This window comes from Gorilla gorilla, chromosome 15 (genome assembly GCF_029281585.2).
Source record: "Gorilla gorilla gorilla isolate KB3781 chromosome 15, NHGRI_mGorGor1-v2.1_pri, whole genome shotgun sequence".
NCBI lineage: Eukaryota > Metazoa > Chordata > Mammalia > Primates > Hominidae > Gorilla > Gorilla gorilla.
In genome coordinates, this window is record NC_073239.2 from 32,311,259 (window position 1) to 32,333,081 (window position 21,823).

General features: G+C 54.8%; 2 protein-coding genes across 18 annotated transcripts; both read left to right on the forward strand.

Annotated features, from left to right (window-relative positions):
- Positions 1–4,773, forward strand: RIPK3 (receptor interacting serine/threonine kinase 3). Of its 4 annotated transcripts, XM_063697741.1 has the most exons (11): positions 103–232; positions 442–582; positions 715–1,024; positions 1,473–1,618; positions 1,745–1,791; positions 2,000–2,167; positions 2,278–2,345; positions 2,580–2,954; positions 3,095–3,155; positions 3,644–3,838; positions 4,486–4,773. In XM_063697741.1, exons 1-11 carry the CDS (start codon positions 213–215, stop codon positions 4,554–4,556), a joined length of 1,602 nt encoding a protein of 533 aa, XP_063553811.1. In that variant the 5' UTR covers positions 103–212; the 3' UTR covers positions 4,557–4,773. The 4 variants fall into 4 exon arrangements, with proteins under 4 accessions (XP_004055062.1, XP_063553810.1, XP_063553811.1 ...); XM_004055014.5 differs by lacking the exon at positions 4,486–4,773 and having other exon boundaries at positions 1–232; positions 3,644–4,014; XM_063697740.1 differs by lacking the exon at positions 2,580–2,954 and having other exon boundaries at positions 10–232; positions 3,017–3,155.
- A 134-nt stretch (positions 4,774–4,907) lies between these two features.
- On the forward strand, positions 4,908–21,626 carry ADCY4 (adenylate cyclase 4). 14 transcript variants are annotated; one of them, XM_055362288.2, is made up of 26 exons: positions 4,938–5,055; positions 5,356–5,544; positions 7,053–7,250; positions 7,358–7,519; positions 8,112–8,261; positions 8,693–8,841; positions 8,920–9,031; positions 9,756–9,883; positions 10,033–10,191; positions 10,518–10,650; positions 10,817–10,990; positions 13,713–13,756; positions 13,890–13,976; positions 14,168–14,237; positions 14,581–14,678; positions 15,665–15,749; positions 15,857–15,994; positions 16,602–16,712; positions 16,968–17,152; positions 17,349–17,433; positions 17,834–17,992; positions 20,100–20,246; positions 20,552–20,659; positions 20,776–20,890; positions 21,209–21,333; positions 21,417–21,626. In XM_055362288.2, the coding sequence occupies exons 2-26, from the start codon at positions 5,386–5,388 to the stop codon at positions 21,567–21,569; spliced, it is 3,234 nt and encodes a 1,077-aa protein (XP_055218263.1). In that variant the 5' UTR covers positions 4,938–5,055; positions 5,356–5,385; the 3' UTR covers positions 21,570–21,626. The 14 variants fall into 14 exon arrangements, with proteins under 14 accessions (XP_055218265.1, XP_055218268.1, XP_055218263.1 ...); XM_055362289.2 differs by having other exon boundaries at positions 4,949–5,055; positions 5,360–5,544; XM_063697731.1 differs by having other exon boundaries at positions 4,954–5,055; positions 7,319–7,519.
- Positions 21,627–21,823: the final 197 nt, after the last annotated feature.

The following is a 21,823-nucleotide window of genomic DNA, read 5'->3' on the forward strand; positions in this document are numbered from 1 at the left end:
GGGCGGGACTGTAGAGGCGCCTATAAGGGAAGTTGTTCAGTCAACTCGGAAAAGGGGTAGCAACCCGGAAAGTAGACTCACCGTCTTGGTCTAGAGACTGACCCCTGCACAGACAGACCCCTTCCCCTCTCTGCGAAAGACCCAAGCCCCAGAAGTCACTCCATCTCCTACGGCTCGCAATTTCCAGAGGCCCCCTGGCACCTTCCAGCCTGATGTCGTGCGTCAAGTTATGGTGAGTAGGGAGTGGCATGTCGATCGCAGCCTCCGACATTCACACCCAGAGCGCCCCACAGACTCGCTCAGAGAACGTCTTTGAGTCCGGGGACGGTGGGGGCCGGCGAGGGAGGCTGGGGATTGCAGTGAGAGCGCCGAGTCACAGGGGCGCGGGGAGCAGCGCTGAGGTACGGCACGGCCGGCTAGTGGGCGACACCCCTCTCTCAGGCCCAGCGGTGCCCCCGCCCCCTTGGTGTCCATCGAGGAACTGGAGAACCAGGAGCTCGTCGGCAAAGGCGGGTTCGGCACAGTGTTCCGGGCGCAACATAGGAAGTGGGGCTACGATGTGGCGGTCAAGATCGTAAACTCGTGAGTGACCCCGGTTGACCCCAGCCGCAATCTGGCCAAAAAGGTGGAGCCACTGTGCTCTGGGGCCTGAATGGGGAAGGGAGGGATTTTCCCACGACCCCGGTGCGATTCCGGCTCTCTCCTGGAGTGTAGGAAGGCGATATCCAGGGAGGTCAAGGCCATGGCAAGTCTGGATAACGAATTCGTGCTGCGCCTAGAAGGGGTTATCGAGAAGGTGAACTGGGACCAAGATCCCAAGCCGGCTCTGGTGACTAAATTCATGGAGAACGGCTCCCTGTCGGGGCTGCTGCAGTCCCAGTGCCCTCGGCCCTGGCCGCTCCTTTGCCGCCTGCTGAAAGAAGTGGTGCTTGGGATGTTTTACCTGCACGACCAGAACCCGGTGCTCCTGCACCGAGACCTCAAGCCATCCAACGTCCTGCTGGACCCAGAGCTGCACGTCAAGGTCAGCTGGTCTACACCCCTCTCAGCCTCAAGACAAGGCCCCAGAGCTGCTCCAGCCAGGCCCGCCGGACACTAGACCTCCAGAGCCCTGTCTATTGAATAGGCGTAGCCTCTCCCTCTGGACACAGGGCTGCCAGGGGACAAAGCCCAGCCAGGAGTTTTAGCTCCTGCCGTACCAGGTGATAGAGGCCCTGACCCACACGAGTCATTTCCACCAGCTGCCCCACCAGCCCCTCCAAAGAGTCATGGCTGACCCAGCCCTGGAGACTCAGACCTTGACCTAGCCCTACCACAAGGCACCTAGATCTACCATCCAAGGGAACCTCTTCCCTTGACCTCCACACTCCCTTTACAAAGCTGAACCTGCACCTTCTGGGGGCAGGGGGGTTCCTGGAGGCTCTCTGGCCCCCTTGTCTTCCTTACCTCCCACTTCTTTCCTTCCTTTGCAGCTGGCAGATTTTGGCCTGTCCACATTTCAGGGAGGCTCACAGTCAGGGACAGGGTCCGGGGAGCCAGGGGGCACCCTGGGCTACTTGGCCCCAGAACTGTTTGTTAATGTAAACCGGAAGGCCTCCACAGCCAGTGATGTCTACAGGTAAGGATCCCGGCCCAAACACACAGCCAGGATTCCTACACTTCTCTGGGCCCTCCCAGGGGATGATGTATAGGAAAGGAGTCTTGCCAGTGATTGGACCGATCCTCAGCTTTGTGTCTCCTGCAGCTTCGGGATCCTAATGTGGGCAGTGCTTGCTGGAAGAGAAGTTGAGTGTAAGACTCTAGGAGGATTCTGGGATCCTTAACCCCAGGTGCCCTTCTCTTGAAAGCCCCAAGGCTTCCCCTTCCCGCTCACCTACTTAGACTGCCCTCCTCCCTCCTCGTGCCCCCACATTACACTCCCTGCCTCTTTCCATGATGAAGCAGATAATTCCCTTTTACCCTGAATGCCTTCTCTTCTCACCCTCCTCCCCTACTCCAGTGCCAACCGAACCATCACTCGTGTATGAAGCAGTGTGCAACAGGCAGAACCGGCCCTCATTGGCTGAGCTGCCCCAAGCCGGGCCTGAGACTCCCGGCTTAGAAGGACTGAAGGAGCTAATGCAGCTCTGCTGGAGCAGTGAGCCCAAGGACAGACCCTCCTTCCAGGGTGAGCTGGCCAGTTAGCTGGATCTAGGATAGGCTTGGATCTGTCCGCAGGGGGCTTTTCTCAGGAAAAGAAGATTTGCTCACCTGCACTCCACTCTGCTGTCCCTCTAGAATGCCTACCAAAAACTGATGAAGCCTTTCAGATGGTGGAGAACAATATGAATGCTGCTGTCTCCATGGTGAGTGCCAACATCACCCCTCCCCAGGAGCTGGTCAGGGATGGCACAACGTGGCTACCTGGCCATCCAATGACTCACCACTGACCACTGCTTTTTATGCCTTGACCTTTGTACCCACCCTCCCCAGCCCACCCCTGAGTTCCCAGACAACAGATTATGGACCAAGAGACTACTCTCTTGGGTTTACTCTGGCTCATCCAAGTCATACCCAGCAAACTCCTCCCATCCCTGCAGGTAAAGAATTTCCTGTCTCAGCTCAGGAGCAGCAATAGGAGATTTTCTGTCCCAGAGTCAGGCCAAGGAGGGACAGAAATGGATGGCTTTAGGAGAACCATAGAAAACCAGCACTCTCGTAATGATATCATGGTTTCTGAGTGGCTAAACAAACTGAATCTAGAGGAGCCTCCCAGCTCTGTTCCTAAAAAATGCCCGAGCCTTACCAAGAGGAGCAGGGCACAAGAGGAGCAGGTTCCACAAGCCTGGACAGCAGGCACATCTTCAGATTCAATGGCCCAACCTCCCCAGACTCCAGAGACCTCAACTTTCAGAAACCAGATGCCCAGCCCCACCTCAACTGGAACACCAAGTCCTGGACCCCGAGGGAATCAGGTGAGACATTGACAGGATTAGGGGATGCACTAAGAGTCCTATAAATGCTGTCCCCTTGCCAGGGAAAACTTGGGGCTGAGAGGAGTGCAGTGGGAGTGCCAGACTCCAGGGCAGAACTGGATGCTCTGTGCTGTTTGCAGGGGGCTGAGAGACAAGGCATGAACTGGTCCTGCAGGACCCCGGAGCCAAATCCAGTAACAGGTACCCATTCTCTACCTCTTTCTTTTCCCTGTTCAATTCTTCCACCAGACTCCTCCTCCAGACCTATATCTAGATTCAGGGTACTTTGTGGAGGGGAAGGGAGAAGATGATCTAACTCAACCTTCTCATTTCATAAATGGGAAAACCGACACCCCCTGAGAAAGGAGCCTCTGAGGTCACACAACAAAGCTTGGATTTGTCCCTGAATTTTCTAACTTTCCACAACACCAGCTCTGTGAGCCCCCTAAGTTCCATTGTTTCAGCAGTCCAGAGGACCTCCCAGCAAAAAAGATCAGGGTCTCAAATGTCAATTGCCACTCTCTAGAGCTTCTGCTAACCCAATTCTGGAGAGGAGCTCTGAGGGGAGGAGCACAGGGCACACCTTGACACAGCCACTGACAAGTAGAGACTTCATACTCCCCACCCACCCCCAACTTGGCCTTTCTGACAGCTAAACCCTCCTGCCACCATCACTATTTCTCTTAAAGGGCGACCGCTCGTTAACATATACAACTGCTCTGGGGTGCAAGTTGGAGACAACAACTACTTGACTATGCAACAGACAACTGCCTTGCCCACATGGGGCCTGGCACCTTCGGGCAAGGGGAGGGGCTTGCAGCACCCCCCACCAGTAGGTTCGCAAGAAGGCCCTAAAGATCCTGAAGCCTGGAGCAGGCCACAGGGTTGGTATAATCATAGCGGGAAATAAAGCACCTTCCAAGCTTGCCTCCAAGAGTTACGAGTTAAGGAAGAGTGCCACTCCTTGAGGCCCCTGACTTCCTTCTAGGGCAGTCTGGCCTGCCCACAAACTGACTTTGTGACCTGTCCCCCAGGAGTCAATAAACATGATGGAATGCTAGTCAGTCTGAGCTCAGCCAGGGGCAGGGAGGGACTGGGATGGGGGTGGGAGCTGCCAGTGAGGGATAGGGAGGCACCACAGCTCTGCTATGGCAGGAAGTGGGGATGCTGGGGGCTGGGAGTGGGCAATGGCCTGGCACACAAGGTCAAGGCACAGCCGGCTACAACAGGAAGGAATCCTAGAGGCCTGGTTCCCCAGACCACTCTCTAATCTCAGGGCAGTGCTTCCTCTAAAGCCTAGGATGGCGACCCCACCCTAACCCTAAACTCTGGGGATAGAGGCTGTGGTCCCTTTTCTTCTGGGCTCTCAAGACTCACTTGCAGGGCTCTGGGGAGGGATGAGTTGATGTGAAAGATTACAGACCTGGCCCCGCACGGTGCCCCCAGGCTCTTAGAGATCATAACGCCACATACCTGCCTCCACCACACACTCAGGTTGCTTCCTAGACATTGCTTCCCTTTTGATTCCCAGTTGCCGTTCGGGAGCGGAAAGCTATGGCTCCTAAAGCTATACACAGGCGCAACCCCTCCCACGGAGCATGAACAGTTCAAGCCCGGTGGTAGTGGTTGCCAGCCAAGCGGAGAGGTCAGGAGAACGAGCGCCCCCAACTCTGACCTAGATCCCCACCAGGACCCGCATTCTTCCCTACATTCTCGCCAGGCTTCAGCCCCCCGCCCTCGGTCTCCCAACTACCAAACGTTCACCTCCATTTGGACACATCCCATTCGGTCCACCCCAGCCCACCCCTTCGCATCTCTCCCAGGGTCCACATTGCCCTTCCCTGAAGGGGCTGAAGCGGGGAGGCGATGGTGTTAGGAGAGACAAAACCAAGTGCGGGAGGAGACCAGGGGAGTCCGGCTTTGGCACAGGAAGGGGCCGGGCTGTCCCGTCGGGGAAGTGGGAGGGGGCCGCGGCGCCGGGAGGGAAGCGCCTGTCGCCCGGGACTCTGAGCCAGAGCGCAGCGGCGAGCGTGACTCCGCCATCAGGTCCCCGGCTCCCTCCCCGGACCTAGCCCACTCCGCTGCGCCAGCGCCGCGGACAGTGAGTTCGGGGTCAGGGGAACCCGGGGCTCCCTCGCACCAACCCCAAATCCTGCCCTCCTGGCGATGAGGCTTTTCTAGGGCACCTCTACAATCCGGGTATGAGGGAGGAGGAGGAAAGGACTGAGGGATCCCCTCATCGCCAGCTGGGAGCGGGCTGGGAGGCCGCAGGGAGGGCCTGAAAAAGGAGACGGGATTGCCACCAGGTTGGGGGCGCGGGGTGGTAGCGGCTTGGAGCGGGTGAGAAAAGCTCAGGTGGGGCCCACCGGGCCAAACGAGGTAACCCGGCGCCCGGCCCTAGCCAGCCCCGGGGCTCGGGGCTGGGGAGATCATGGCCCGCCTCTTCAGCCCCCGGCCGCCCCCCAGCGAAGACCTCTTCTACGAGACCTACTACAGCCTGAGCCAGCAGTACCCGCTGCTGCTGCTGCTGCTGGGGATCGTGCTCTGTGCGCTCGCGGCGCTGCTCGCCGTGGCCTGGGCCAGCGGCAGGGTGAGCCGGGCCTCTGCTGCGGGAGGGTCGCTGCCTGGGGAGCATTTTCGGGGTTGGGGTTTGTGGGGTCTTCTTTTCGATGTGTTTTCGTTGCTGGGAGCAGAGAAAGAAAGGACCATTGAGCCTGGCTAGGAACTGCAGTGACCCTGGGCAAGTCACTCTACCCTTCTGGGTCTGCTCAGGGAGAAAGCTGAGTCCTGGATGCTTCTCGTTTCTGTCCGGGTTCTGACAGACTTTATGAACATCCGTGGCCTACGGTTTCTACAATAAATCCTTCACCGGATTTTCCAGTTTTCCAAAGGGGAAATTCTAGGAGGCCCCTGGGAAATTCATTTCCTGCCTTTCTCTCCCTCTTAGGGGATGTAGGGCAGTTGTACCCACAGACTCCCAGAGGGCACCCTCCACCGGGCTCTCACTGAGTCCCAAAGTAAACCCATGTCCAGTTTCTGTTTGGGGAGGAAGAAGGTCTTCAATCCAATTCTAGAAATGGCCTGCCCCGGGTTTTCTTTTCACTGCTTGGAGGCAAGGTGGGAAAATCACCGGGCGCGGCCAATCCTTGCTGGTCCACGCCTAAATCCGGGAAGAGGTGGGGACAAAATGCTGGGACGGCTGTGGAGCTTCTGCTTGGAGTTGAGGCAGGTGGCGAGATCGCAGCCCTGGTGGCCAGGGAGGTGCGGGACGCCGCGGGTCCTGGCGCCCCCTGCTGCTCGAGCGCTGCCTCGCGCCGCCCTTCAAGCTGCCGGACGCGGTCCCCGGCTCCGGGAATCTCCCGAGCAAATTGGCCAGATTTGGAGACATTCATTCCGAAGTGCCTTCTTATGAGCTTGGATCTATCTTTCACTTGCTTCATGACGCTTTGGTTCCCGTTTGACAGATAAGAAAACTGAGGCTCAGAAACAAATAGGGGATGGGAGCCAGATCTTCTGGGTAGCTGTCCCAGCAAGATAATAGGTTGGACAACAGGAGGCTGGGCGCTGTGGCTCACGCCTGTAATCCCAGCACTTTGGGAGGCCGAGGCGGGAGATGGTTTGAGCCCAGAAGCTCGAGACCAGCCTGGGCAACTTGGCGAGACCCTGTCTTCTACTAAAAATACAAAAAAAAAAAAAAAATTAGCTGGGCGTGGTGGCGGGAGCCTGTAATCCCAGCTACTCGGGAGGCTGAGGCATGAGAATCACTCGAACCCGGGAGGCAGAGGTTGCAGTAAGCCGAGATCGCGCCACTGAACTCCAGCCTGGGCGACGGAGCAAGACTCTGTCTCAAAAAGCAAACAAACCAACCGACAAAAACCGTACGAGATTGCTGAGTCTAGATAAAAGCAGTAGGACACAAGCAATTTCAAATGGTTCAACCTAAAGTGAATGGCAAGCGGAGGTGCCTTGCCTCCTTTTCGTACTTAGGCTTGAGACGCCTTTCAGAACTGGGCTGAGGGGCTGGGCTGCCGGCTTTTCCTTTATCAGGTTCGTTCCTTCTCCCTGTCACAATCTTGCCTCACACACCCCTGCCCACAGGAGCTGACCTCAGACCCGAGCTTCCTGACCACTGTGCTGTGCGCGCTGGGCGGCTTCTCGCTGCTGCTGGGCCTCGCTTCCCGGGAGCAGCGACTGCAGCGCTGGACGCGTCCCCTGTCCGGCTTGGTATGGGTCGCGCTGCTAGCGCTAGGCCACGCCTTCCTGTTCACCGGGGGCGTGGTGAGCGCCTGGGACCAGGTGAGAGGGGCGGCAGGCGGGGCAGCGGGGACGGCCCGGGCTTCGATCCCTCACCAGGCCTTGAATAGCCCCACTTGGGCCTTCGGCTTCCCGCGCCCCGCCCCCAGGTGTCCTATTTTCTCTTCGTCATCTTCACGGCGTATGCCATGCTGCCCTTGGGCATGCGGGACGCCGCCGTCGCGGGCCTCGCCTCCTCACTCTCGCATCTGCTGGTCCTCGGGCTGTATCTTGGGCCACAGCCGGACTCACGGCCTGCACTGCTGCCGCAGGTGAGCACGCAAGTAGCACAGGCTGCACTCAGGACGGCTCTGCCACTTGCTAGTAGGCTCCTTTTGGGGGAGGGGGCGGTTGTTGAGCTGTGACTCCAAGGCAAGGTGCAACGCTGGGCGCAGGATACCCAACCGTGCTTTCGCAGAGCTGGTACAACAGTGTGGTGCAATGCCTGCTGTTACCAGAAGAGGGATCCAGGCCGCACGGAAGGGAGTCGTGTCGTGGTTTGCCCCGGGGACAACAGATGTGGTTAATGAAACCTTGACAGAGAATGTTAAAAAAAAAAAAAAAGTTTTGTGCGATGGGAGTGGGTAGCGACAGTGGAGTGGTATTCCAAGCACAAGAAACGTACCTGCAAAGGTTTCCAGACCTAAGAGGTCGTGTTGGTGAAGCAGCCTAGAGTCTGGAGCAGGTAGCATCTGGGAAGGGAAACGCCCCTAGGGATGCCACAGTGTGGCACCACTTGTCCCACAATAGTTAGGTCCCTCACTGTAAAGCCCAGTCTTCCCCAGCGAGTCTTTGAGACCAACTCCAACTACACACGACAAGCACCCGGGTCCCGCGCCCTCTGAGGCTGGCCTTCACCCACAGTTGGCAGCAAACGCAGTGCTGTTCCTGTGCGGGAACGTGGCAGGAGTGTACCACAAGGCGCTGATGGAGCGCGCCCTGCGGGCCACGTTCCGGGAGGCACTCAGCTCCCTGCACTCACGCCGGCGGCTGGACACCGAGAAGAAGCACCAGGTCAGCCGGGCCTAGGAAGGTCAGACCAGAGCTCCGAGAGAGGAGTTGCTTAGATTACATAACGGGGCTCCTCCACAAGTTGAGTGACTCTGGGCAGGTTTCTTGACCTGTTTCCTCTTTTGTATAAAATGTGGGTATTGCCCATCTTAGAAAGTTGTGAGGCTCAAACAAACCAAAGCTTATAAAAAGCACTTTAGAGCATTATGATATTAAGTGAACTCCCATTCAGGTGTTGATACTGGGAGTTTAGTCACTAAAGGTGATCAGTGTAGGATGGAGTGCTGGGGCCCTGCTGTGTGCAGCGGGAGGACCTGGGGGAGCATCCTGGGGAGCACCTAGGATGGGCAGTGTGGGCTCTTGAGTGATTTGGGGGACAGGGCCTCTTGGCTTTAGGGTGCAGAAGAGTTGGTGTTCATAGTGACCTCTTCCAGGAACACCTTCTCTTGTCCATCCTTCCTGCCTACCTGGCCCGAGAGATGAAGGCAGAGATCATGGCACGGCTGCAGGCAGGACAGGGGTCACGGCCAGAGAGCACTAACAATTTCCACAGCCTCTATGTCAAGAGGCACCAGGGAGTCAGGTATGAGGAAGAATGGCTGGAGGGGAGGGGCCTGTGGGCTAAGACCCTGGCCCTGCTGACACAGTCTGCCCTATGCAGCGTGCTGTATGCTGACATCGTGGGCTTCACGCGGCTGGCCAGCGAGTGTTCCCCTAAGGAGCTGGTGCTCATGCTCAATGAGCTCTTTGGCAAGTTCGACCAGATTGCCAAGGTCAGAGAAGACTTCCCTCCCCACCCAGGGACCGTCAAACATCCCATCCTGGGTAGCCCCTTCCAAGGGAAACTCCCACCTTATAAGATCCCAGGCCCACTTCAGTGCATGCAGGCCCCCAGATATTCCAATGGAAGGAGGAAACCCCCTCAAAACATTCCCAGTCATGAAGCTGCTCACCACACACCTCAAACCTACAGAGATCCCTCAATATTGCCACAGATGTCCCAAGTACAATGCCCCAAACATGCTAAGAGCCCCAACATATGTGTCTCTGGACACTACAACCAAATCTATAGAGACGTTCTGATATTCTAACCTTAGGAGGCCCTTCCAAGAGAAATTTCTGCCCTATGCAACCTCAGCCCAGCAACCTGCTTAGACTCCAGGGATGCCTCCAAGCAACCAATTCTTGGATTCCCCCCAACCTCTCAATCCTGAGACCACTACCACGTACTCAACTCTGGGTACCCCCCTTCAACATGCCAAAAGTGGAAAGAGCCACAGCCATCCAGCCCTTGGGGAAACTCTTCTGAGAAAGAGATCTGTATGGAAGACAGTTAGCCCCATATCAAGTGAAAGGAGTCCCTAGATCTGATCTAGACACTACCCCGCCTTGGAAGTTCTTCAGGAATACCCCGCTCGCTCCCCACTTTTCCCAACTCCCTCCTACCCTTCTGACCTCTAACCAGGTTCCTCTGCACACCCACATACACACTCCCAGGAGCATGAATGCATGCGGATCAAGATCCTGGGGGACTGTTACTACTGTGTCTCTGGGCTGCCACTCTCACTGCCAGACCATGCCATCAACTGCGTGCGCATGGGCCTGGACATGTGCCGGGCCATCAGGTCAGCTCAGGCGGTGGTCAGGAGGAATAGTGAGGGTGGATGTGGGGGGCAGCAGGCAGCTGACAGAAGTCCTCTTTGTGAGAATCAGGGGTGTCTCACAGGCAGGGCTGAGGGTAGGACTCAGATTGTCCCACACACACACTGCTCAGGAAACTGCGGGCAGCCACTGGCGTGGACATCAACATGCGTGTGGGCGTGCACTCAGGCAGCGTACTGTGTGGAGTCATCGGGCTGCAGAAGTGGCAGTACGACGTTTGGTCCCATGATGTCACACTGGCTAACCACATGGAGGCAGGCGGTGTACCAGGGTGAGACCTAGGGCCCTAGGCAGCTACAGCAGAAGGCCAACCAGGCCTACCACAGGCTGCCATCCTTTCATTAGTTCCTTAAGATAAGCACAAGATGAGTACCTTAAGATGAGTCCCATATGGAGCTTGGGAGATCCTAGGGTGCAGGGAGGGGAGCTGGGAGGCACCTTCTGTAACACAGGCTCTTTCTTGAAGTCAGACATCCAGGAGCGATCTTTAAAAGACATGAGATGTTTGTCAGTTCTAGGAGCCATGGGGGTGAGGGGGCAGGAAATAGGAGATTTGAAGGCCCTCCCTGCTGACCCCTACTGCCTCCCTCCTTCCAGGCGAGTGCACATCACAGGGGCTACCCTGGCCCTGCTGGCAGGGGCTTATGCTGTGGAGGATGCAGGCATGGAGCATCGGGACCCCTACCTTCGGGAGCTAGGGGAGCCTACCTATCTGGTCATCGATCCACGGGTAAAAGCCCAGCCCAGCCCCCATGGGCTGGCCTACACAAACCACCCCACAGCCAACAGGCCTGATCTCTTCTGTGCCAGAGATTGAGTTCCTGGGTCCTAGTGGGGGGTGGAGGGAGAACGAGGAAGTGTCTGTGGTCTTTACTGTCAGCCCTTATGTGCCCCAGGCAGAGGAGGAGGATGAGAAGGGCACTGCAGGAGGCTTGCTGTCCTCGCTTGAGGGCCTCAAGATGCGTCCATCACTGCTGATGACCCGTTACCTGGAGTCCTGGGGCGCAGCCAAGCCTTTTGCCCACCTGAGCCACGGAGACAGCCCTGTGTCCACCTCCACCCCTCTCCCGGTATGTGCACCTTCATCCTGAGCCCCAGAGCTTAGTTAAATCCACCCCCAGTATCCTCAGGCCCCACTTGCAGCCTTCCCTGCCCCCACCACCAGTAAGCCACTTAATGATTTGTGACATCCCAAAGTCCCGAACTGTCTGGTCACCCCAGTCACTGGTTCAGGCCCTTCCTTGCCCCTCCTTCTAGAGAAAGAGCCCTCCAGCTCACCTCAGAGAAGATACAAGATCCCTACAGACACCATTGTAGGGACCAGCCCCACAGGGTCGGTGGGTCTCTCCCTGTGTGCGACGACGAGAGAGTGTAGAAATAAAGACACAAGACAAAGAGATAAGAGAAAAGGCAGCTGGGCCCGGGGGACCACTACCATCAATGCGCGGAGACCGGTAGTGGCCCCGAATGTCGGGCTGCGCTTTTATTTATTGGATACAAGGCAGAAGGGGCAGGGTAAAGAATGTGAGTCACCTCCAATGATAGGTAAGGTCATATGGGTCACGTGTCCACTGGACAGGGGGCCCTTCCCTGCCTGGCAGCCGAGGCAGAGAGGGAGAGGAGACAAAGAGAAAGACAGCTTACGCCATTATTTCTGCATATCAGGGACTATTAGTATTTTCACTAATTTAATACTGCTATCTGGAAGGCAGAGCCAGGTGTACAGGATGGAACATGAAGGTGGACTAGGAGCGTGACCACTGAAGCACAGCATCACAGGGAGACGGTTAGGCCTCCAGATAACTGCGGGCGAGCCTGACTGATGTCAGGGCCTCCACAAGAGGTGGAGGAGCAGAGTCTTCTCTAAACTCCCACGGGGAAAGGGAGACCCCCCCCCCACACACACACACACACACTTTCCCGGTCTGCTAAGTAGCGGGTGTTGTTTCTTGACACCTTTTGCTACCGATGGACCATGATCTGCTTGGTGACGGGCATCTTCCCAGACGCTGGCGTCACCGCTAGACCAAGGAGCCCTCTGGTGGCCCTGTCCGGGCATAACAGAAGGCTCGCACTCTTGTCTTCTGGTCGCTTCTCACTATGTCCCCTCAGCTCCTATCTCTGTATGGCCTGGTTTTTCCTAGGCTATGATTATTGAGTGAGGATTATCATAATATTGGAATAAAAAGTAATTGCTACCAACTAATGATTAATGATACTCATATATAATCATATCTAAGATCTATATCTGGTATAACAATTCTTGTTTTGTATTTTATTATACTGGAACAGCTCGTGTCCTCTGTCTCTTGCCTCGGTGCCTGGGTGGCTTGCCACCCACACACCATGTCCATAACTCCCCAGCCTCTACTCAGGAGAGTGCCTTCCCCTGACACCACAAAGGCAGTTGGACCCCCACTTCCTCCTGTCTCTGATTCTAGGGCTGTGCACCCATAGCACCAGGAAATGTCTCTGTTTAACTCAATTCCTGAAACTGCATGCTCTCTTCTTCAATCCCCCCAACACTGAGGAGTGGGGGAAGGACACTGGCAGCAGTGGTTGCAGGAAGTACTTAATTCCAAGTGTTAACATGAGGTAGGGGAGAGGTCAGAGGGTTAAGCTGGCAGGAGGAAGAGGAAGGAAGAAGCTGAGGTTCAGCTGACTGTTGCAGGATGAGACCTCCAGCGTGGGTGGAGTGGTGTGTGGGGACTGCTACAAGCCCAGGGACTGTGAGATGACGTTAGGTACAATTACATAGCAGGAATGCCTGCCAGGGCCCATGCTAGACCTCCTGCCACTTTCCACTGGCGTGCAGGCTAGGGAGTATTAGGGTGGAAGAGCAGGACCCTTTGTTCAAGGGTGTCTCCTGAGGCAGGACCTTCACTAGCACAGAAATCCACTTAGCCCCTGAAGTTCCAGGGACTCAGTCAAATATTAGAAATCTTGCCAGGCACGGTGGCTCACGCCTGTAATCCCAGTACTTTGGGAGGATGAGGCAGATGGATAGCTTGAGGTCAGTAGTTTGAGACCAGCCGGCCAGCATGGCGAAACCCCATCTCTACTAAAAATACAAAAATCAGCCAGGCATGGTGGTGCGTGACTGCAATCCCAGCTACTCAGGAGGCTGAGGAAAGAGAATTGCTTGAACCTGGAAGGCGGAGGTTGCAGTGAGCTGAGATTGCACCAATGCACTCCAGCCTGGGCAACAAGAGCGAAACTCCGTCGCAAAAAAAAAAAAAAAATCCAGCCAGGTGCGGTGGCTCATGCCTATAATCCCAGCACTTTGAGAAGCCGAAGCAGGCGGATCACCTAAGGTCAGCAGTTTGAGACCAGCCTGACCAACATGGTGAAACCCCATCTCTACTAAAAATGCAAAAATTAGCTGGGCGTGGTGGCACATGCCTGTAATCTCAGCTACCTGGAAGGCTGAGGCAGGAAAATCGGTTGAACCTGGGAGGTGGAAGTTGCGGTGAGCCGAGATCGTGCCATTGCACTCCAGCCTGGTGACAGAGCAAGATTCAGTCACACACACACACACACACACATACACACACACACACACAAAGATCCTGGGAGTCTAGAGAGTCAGGGGGAAACTTTAAGGAGATTCAAACCTCCCCTTCAAGGGCAGGTGGGATTTGGGAGACAGAGAGGTCATTAGAGGCAAAGGAAAGAGCCCAGTGAAATGCCCAAGGTCAAAGACATGTATAGAGCATGCAGTGTGGCTCATGGTCTACCTCACTGCAGGGAAAACACCCACCATGCCCACCTCCCCCTGTGCTCTCCCAACAGGAGAAGACCCTGGCTTCCTTCAGCACCCAGTGGAGCCTGGATCGGTGAGGAGGCCTCAAAGTCTTTGCCAGTGGGGCTGTCTGGATGACCCCCTCCATCCTCCCTGGGGGTCTGCTCCTGCTTTGCCCAGATGCTCTGAGGGTCTCTGTGGTGACAGACTTGGCTCTCACTGTGCAGGAGCCGTACCCCCCGGGGACTAGATGATGAACTGGACACCGGGGATGCCAAGTTCTTCCAGGTCATTGAGCAGCTCAACTCGCAGAAGTACGGAGAACAAAGAGGGCTGGGGGGGCCGCAGGCCCTGAGGTCATGTGGTGGAGAAGGGATGGTGCTCCCTGAGGGGCTGGAGGGAAGACGCGCCTGACCACCCCCTCTTGCCCTCACTCTGCCCTCTTCCTGCGCTTCTGTGCCCTCTGCTCTCTGGTGCTTTCGCCCACCCTCCCACCCCCCACCAGACAGTGGAAGCAGTCGAAGGACTTCAACCCCCTGACACTGTACTTCAGAGAGAAGGAGATGGAGAAAGAGGTGGGCTGTGGTGTGGGTGGCACCAAACAACTTCCCAACTTTAGTTCCTTGGCGCTGGGGAGGGGTCAGCCCTTGGGTCTCCTCCCCAAGTCTGCTCAGTTTGTGATCCTAGGGGTGAGGAGCTTGTGCCTCTCTCTAAAGGAAAGTCACTCTGTTGACTGAGCTACTAGATGGTAGGGGGAGGAAGGAGGGTAACTCCTTGGAGAACTGGTAGGGTCTACATGGAACTGAACTGGAGGCTGGGTGGTGAGGCTGAGGAGCCCACCCCTTGCCTGGGAGTGATGCCTTCAAGGTGATGGGTAGCACTGGACCCTGTCTCCACCTCTGGCCCCCTCACTTTCAGTACCGACTCTCTGCAATCCCCGCCTTCAAATACTATGAAGCCTGCACCTTCCTGGTTTTTCTCTCCAACTTCATCATCCAGATGCTAGTGACAAACAGGTGAGAGTGCCCCAGGTAAAGGAGGCCCTGGCTGTCATAAGCGGATCACCTTGCCCTCATGACCCCTGGCCACACTTTCTTCCTTCACCCCTTCCCCTTAGCTTCAGGCACTTACCCACAGAGGAAACATGTGTTCTGGGGAAAATGATAATCACAGCCCTTATCTTAATCTTGTAGATCCTGTGGACTTTCTACACAGCCCTAGCATTTTCCCATGAGCATCTCTTTTGATGCTAACAACATCCCCATGAAGGCCAGTTTGTTTCCATTGAGAAACCCAAATCTGGCAGCAAATGCATGAGCTTAGAAAGTAGGCCCTCATTCCTAGTCCACTGCTAGGAGGGATGAGGACTTGTTCTTAACTCAGCCAGGTGGCCGGGTGTGATGGCTCACGCCTGTAATCCCAGCACTCTGGGAGGCTGAGGCAGGTGGATCACCTGAGGTCAGGAGTTGAAGACTAGCCTGGCCAACATGGTGAAACCCCATCTCTACTAAAAATACAAAAATTTGCTGGGTGAGATGGCAGGCGCCTGTAATCCCAGCTACTTGGGAGGCTGAGGCAGGAGAATCGCTCAAACCCGGGAGGCGGAGTCTGCAGTGAGCCAAGATCACACCACTGCACTCCAGCCAGGGCAACAGAGCGAGACTCCGTCTCAAAAAAAAAGAAAAAAAAAAAAACTCAGCCAGGTTAAAGAGCTTTGGGCTAAAGGCCCAGAGATCAGTCTGCCGTAGCCTCAGCCATTCTTGTGAGCCCCTACTCCCCACCATATGGGTCCCTGTTCCACCTCAACACTGCTCTAGACCCTTAAGCCAGCCAACCCAGATCATCAGAATGCAATGTCTTCTATCAGCCGGGACCCCATCGCCAGCCAACCCAGATTCCCCAGAACCACTTCCCCTATCTCCCACCCAGCTCACACAGCACCTTCATAGCACACAGGGAGCCTGTTCTGGCACTTCAAGGCCTCGCTTTTGTCTCCCTTTAGGCCCCCAGCTCTGGTCATCACGTATAGCATCACCTTCCTCCTCTTCCTCCTCATCCTTTTTGTCTGCTTCTCAGAGGACCTGATGGTGAGGTGGGCTGAGGGGTGGAAGTGGTATGCCAGAGCCCTGGTCACAACCTGTACTGAAGAGGGTGCCCCAGCCCCATGGCTAAGATGCCCATGCTCCCTCCACAGAGGTGTGTCCTGAAAGGCCCCAAGATGCTGCACTGGCTGCCTGCACTGTCTGGCCTGGTGGCCACACGACCAGGACTGAGAATAGCCTTGGGCACCGCCACCATCCTCCTTGTCTTTGCCATGGCCATTACCAGCCTGGTGAGGACAGAGGGGGCCCTATCCACCCCCATGAGGGCATGTTGGACCTGCCAGGGACTGAAAGGGAACCCCTGGATTTGGGCAGGCAGCTGGACTAAGCCCAGGGGATGCTGGAAATGTTGTACAAACCGAAAGAAAAAAATTCCAGTCTCCAGCAATCTACCATCTGGGCATAATAGTTGTTGATAACACTTCGGTGAATGTCCTTCTTATCTTTTTTCTGTGTAGGCAGTTACTTATTACTTAGATCACTTGGCTGATTCTTCAGGATTTAGACTCATTCCTAGAATTCTATTCCTGGAGGGCACCTGGGAATCACCCACCAGCCAAGTTACAGAAGAAGAAACTAAGGCCCAGAGAGGCTAAGTGGCTGGCAAGAGCTCACACAGTGGCTCAGAGTCAGAGGAGTACTCTTGACGCCCCTCACATAACTCCTCCCCCAGTGAGGACCCCAGTGCTGAGGTTCCCTTCCCAACCAGAAATAGCAGGATCCACCCCTTTGGACGAGTCTCCCCCTGACTCATCCCTGGGTCAGCTGAAACCCAGCACAAGCCACCATTGTGCCCAAGAAGCTACCTGCCTCTTCAACTTCTCATCTCCTCTGCAGTTCTTCTTCCCAACATCATCAGACTGCCCTTTCCAAGCTCCCAATGTGTCCTCCATGATTTCCAACCTCTCCTGGGAGCTCCCTGGGTCTCTACCTCTCATCAGTGTCCCAGTGAGTGTTCCCACATGCCCTTAATCTCCTTCTGCACACCCTTCCTCAGCCCAAGCCCACAGCCCCCTGAGTGGAGGAACGCTCCATTCTGTGGATTAGAACAGACATAAGTCACACCCAGTGTGTATCAGTGTGTATGATGCCCACTGTCTCCCAGATAGGACCTGGGCCTGGGAGGGACAGGAAGGGAGCCCTCAGGTGTCCCCCCTCTGCCTATGGGACATGCCCACTCCTGACCCCTGCCTGGCCCCACAGTACTCCATGCACTGCTGCACGCTGGGCTTCCTCTCCTGCTCCCTCTTTCTGCACATGAGCTTCGAGCTGAAGCTGCTGCTGCTCCTGCTGTGGCTGGCGGCATCCTGCTCCCTCTTCCTGCACTCCCACGCCTGGCTGTCCGAATGCCTCATCGTCCGCCTCTATCTGGGCGCCTTGGACTCCAGGTGTGCACAGCTGCTGGACAGAGGTGCCGGGCCCCCTGGGATGGGGGTGAGATGGGATACAGCAGAGCTGTCCTGGCCTCACTGACCTGAATCACCCACAGGGCAAAGTGGGAGGGAAGCAGAGGCCTACATGGGGGCAGGGAGAAGGCCAGGAAGGGGGAAAGCAAGGGGTAACCCTGATCCATGGCCCCTTCAGGCCCGGAGTGCTAAAGGAGCCCAAACTGATGGGTGCTATCTCCTTCTTCATCTTCTTCTTCACCCTCCTTGTCCTGGCTCGCCAGGTAAGTCACCCAGCTCAGCCCCACCAGGGCCCACCTATGAGTGGCCCCCATATTTGTGACTTGATCTTTCTAATCTCCAGGGTTGAATGCCTATTGGAAGCTTCTAAGCGAGCCTTCCTGCTTCCTTTCTTTCTCCTTCACTCCCCGCCCCTCCTTTCTCCCACACCCCTATCTGGGAAAGCCCATGCTTTAGAAAAAGTCTGCTGCCAATTCTCTATCCCTAGTCTGAATCTAATTTCAAGGATAGTCTCTCTCCAAGGATATTTGCACCTTAAGCTCTACTTCTAAACTGGGGGTAGGGTGGGGGTGGTTTCAGGCATCATGGAGTTGGGGCTGAACACTCAGGAGCTGGGCTTCCCCTGCTCTGTGTCTCCCCATGGCCCCTGGTGACCCTCCCCAGAATGAGTACTACTGCCGCCTGGACTTCCTGTGGAAGAAGAAGCTGAGGCAGGAGCGGGAGGAGACAGAGACGATGGAGAACCTGACTCGGCTGCTCTTGGAGAACGTGCTCCCTGCACACGTGGCCCCCCAGTTCATTGGCCAGAACCGGCGCAACGAGGTGACTCCTGACCCCCTGACTCCTGAGCCACGGATGCCATAGGGCCTAATTTCAGATGAAAGCCTTGACCTATGGCCCGTTTTCTCTAGAACCCCCACAAGGGTCACCCAAGCCCTTGTGCTTGTCAAGCATCTTCATTTTCACAACATCTTAGATTCTTTCTTTGGTGAGCACAAAACTGCATTTCAAATTCTTACTTGGAAGGCATGTCTTCTCTAACTCATGACCATTCCATACATTCCAGAAGCTTAGGTGTTGATGGGAGCTGTCTGGAGCAGGGGTCCCCAGCCCCCAGGCCGCAGACTGATACTAGTCCATGACCTGTTGGGAAATGGGCTACACAGCAGGAGGTGAGCAGTGAGCCAGCGCTACCGCCTGAGCTCTGCCTCTTGTCAGATCAGTAGCAGCATCAGAGTCTCACAGGAACTTGAATGTTATTGTGAACTGCACATGCAAGGGGTCTAGGTTGTACACTCCTTATGAAAATCTATTAGGCTGGTGCAAAATTAATCGCAGTTTTTGCCATTAAAAGTAATATAATTAAAAGTAATTATCTTTTTTTTTTTTAAGACAGAGTTTCACTCTCGTCGCTCAGGCTGGAGTGCATGTAATGGCACGGTCTCAGCTCACTGAAACCTCCGCCTCCTGGGTTCAAGCAATTCTCCTGCCTCAGCCTCCCAGGTAGCTGGGATTACAGGCACCTGCCACCATGCCTGGCTAATTTTTTTTATATTTTTTTTTTGGTAGAGACAGGGTTTCACCATGTTGGCCAGGCTGATCTCGATCTCCTGATCTCAGGTGATCCACCCACCTTGGCCTCCCAAAATGCTGAGATTACAGGCGCACCGCACCCGGCCTAAAAGTAATTACTTTTAATGGCAAAAAAAAAAAAAAAAAAAAGAAATGCAATTAATTTTGCACCAACCTAATAACTAATGCCTGATGATCTGAAGTAGAACAGTTTCATCCCAAAACCATCCCCCGCCACAGCCTGGGTGCGTGGAAAACTTGTCTTCCGTGAAACCCATCCTTGGGTCCAAAAAGGTTGGGGACTGCTGGTCTAGAGGACACAGTCCACCCCTCTCTCTAGACCTGCACTATCCAATATGGTAGCCATTAGCCATATGAAATTTTAATGTTAATTAATTAAAATAAAATATTCAGTTCCTCAGTTGCACCAGCCTCATTTCCAGGGCTAAACAGCCACTTGTAGCTAGTGGCCACCCTATTGGACACTGCACATAGGGAATGTTTCCATTGCAAAAATTTCTATTGGATGCTGCTGCTCTAGATCCTCAAAAATCTTGCTAGAGCCAAACCATCAGAAAGTCACCCACATATTTGTACCATCTTATTTGTATCATCTGCTGGCCCTCTGCTGTGGAAATGCTCTTGGCTCATATTGAGGGATGTTAAAAGAAACAGCTCAGGAGTTCTTTCACAGCCTTATGCCCCCAGCGCCTGCTCCCTGCTCTCAAGATCAGGAGTAGTTCTTTTCTGGTTTCTTCTCTTATAGACACAGGGAATTTTGTAATCGATCCTTTTCTCTCTTCACTTTGGCTGCTAGAAAGCTGAGAGCCAAAATCTAAGACTAAATAGGATTTCATGGCACTCATTTTGTGAACCACCCTCAGATCTGATTCCATCTTTATTATCTTACCCTTATTTTCCCTTTGCCTCATAGTCCCTATTGTTGCTTACTTTATCTTTCATTTTGTACCTATCTTAACTGACTTAAACACTTAAACACATTTTACCCTTGGTTTTGTAGCCGGCTTAATTGACTTAAACACCTTTCAGCAATAAGATAGGACATAGAAATAATTCATATTGACAGGATCCCAGTTCTAGGAGTGACTCCCTTCGTGTTGCTGTGAGGTGATCCTAACGCCAAACCTCTGTCTCTTCTAGAAATACAATGAGATCTAAGCTTTGACTCCTAAGTCACTTCCCTGGGGTAGCCTGGCCCTACTCCTCTCCCTCCTTCCCAATTCTTCTTAAACAGGGAGACCAGGAGTGTGGACATGGGGAGGAGGGCCCCACGCAGACCTCTAGAAGGGAGAGGAACATGACACACACCCCTCACTCCAGTCTCCTGCTCCCCCAGGATCTCTACCACCAGTCCTATGAATGCGTTTGTGTCCTCTTCGCCTCAGTCCCAGACTTCAAGGAGTTCTACTCTGAATCCAACATCAATCATGAGGGCCTAGAGTGTCTGAGGCTGCTCAATGAGATAATTGCTGATTTTGATGAGGTGAAAATTCCAAGAGTCTCCCAGACCCTATGTCCTAGATTCTAGAATTTTCCACCAGTACCTCCTTCCACTTTGCTTTTCTGGCCATGAAGTCAATCCTCCCCTCCACAGTACTCCCTCGCCTCCTCTGATCCCCCAGATCTACCCACTCCAGCAACATTGCCCACCACCAACCCTCTCCTTCCTGACACCATCTCCACTACCACAGCCTGATCCTTTAACTCCAAAGGCTTGGGGCTGGGCTTCTGGGAGAGGGGATGGAGAGAGTAAGAGAGACTGGGGACAGGACTCTTCTCTATATACAGCTGCTCTCCAAGCCCAAGTTCAGTGGGGTGGAGAAGATCAAGACCATCGGCAGCACCTACATGGCAGCCACAGGCTTAAATGCCACCTCTGGACAGGATGCACAACAGGTACGGCAACCCTTCCTTACCTACCATCCTCCTCTGGGCTCTCACTGATGGGCTCATTAGTGGGACTTATTCCTGTGCCCTCACTGGCCCACCCTGGTGGGCGGGCCCATTGCCAGGATGCTGAACGGAGCTGCAGCCACCTTGGCACTATGGTGGAATTTGCCGTGGCCCTGGGGTCTAAGCTGGACGTCATCAACAAGCATTCATTCAACAACTTCCGCCTGCGTGTGGGTGAGAGACTTCCCCTGCTGCAGCAGTCTGGTACCTCCTCACCTTCCTGGGCTTGCCCCACTCCAAGGCCTTTGTTAGCTGCTCCCAGTTCATCCTGAAGCCCCTTTCCTGACTCACTCCCTGGGATGGGGTGTGAAGGTGCTGGGCCAGGAGGTACAAGGCTCTCCCACTCTTTTTCTTAAGCTACATTCCTCCAGCCTTAGAGACCCCTCCTCTCCTCTAGGGCCCCCCAGGCTTTTCTCCCTTCCTTCCAGTTCCTTGTGGCTTCCTCTTCCCCTCTTCCTTCTCCAAGTCTGCCATTACCACATCCCTCATTAGGGTTGAACCATGGACCAGTAGTAGCTGGAGTTATTGGGGCCCAGAAGCCGCAATATGACATTTGGGGCAACACAGTGAACGTGGCCAGCCGCATGGAGAGTACCGGAGTCCTTGGCAAAATCCAAGTGAGGGAACCACATTGGAGGCATAGGGGGAGGGGACTAAGAATAGGGCCACCTCCATACTCCCTCACCCCCTCCAATTGTAGGTGACTGAGGAGACAGCATGGGCCCTACAGTCCCTGGGCTACACCTGCTACAGCCGGGGTGTCATCAAGGTGAAAGGCAAAGGGCAGCTCTGCACCTACTTCCTGAACACAGACTTGACACGAACTGGACCTCCTTCAGCTACCCTAGGCTGAGATTGCACTCCCCTTCTAAGAACCTCAATAAAGAGACTCTGGGGTGTCTGGAGCCCATTGATGTCTGAAGCTGCTGATATAGCTGGGGATCACCTTCTCCTTGCCCTTCAGCGGGAAGTATTCTTCTTCCCAGGCCAATTTTAGTATGAGTGTGTGTGTGTGTGTATGTGCACATGCCTGCACACATGCATGCATGTGAGACTGAGCATGTTGAAAGGGAGTGATTTTTTTCACAAGCTCAGGAAGAGAACTCC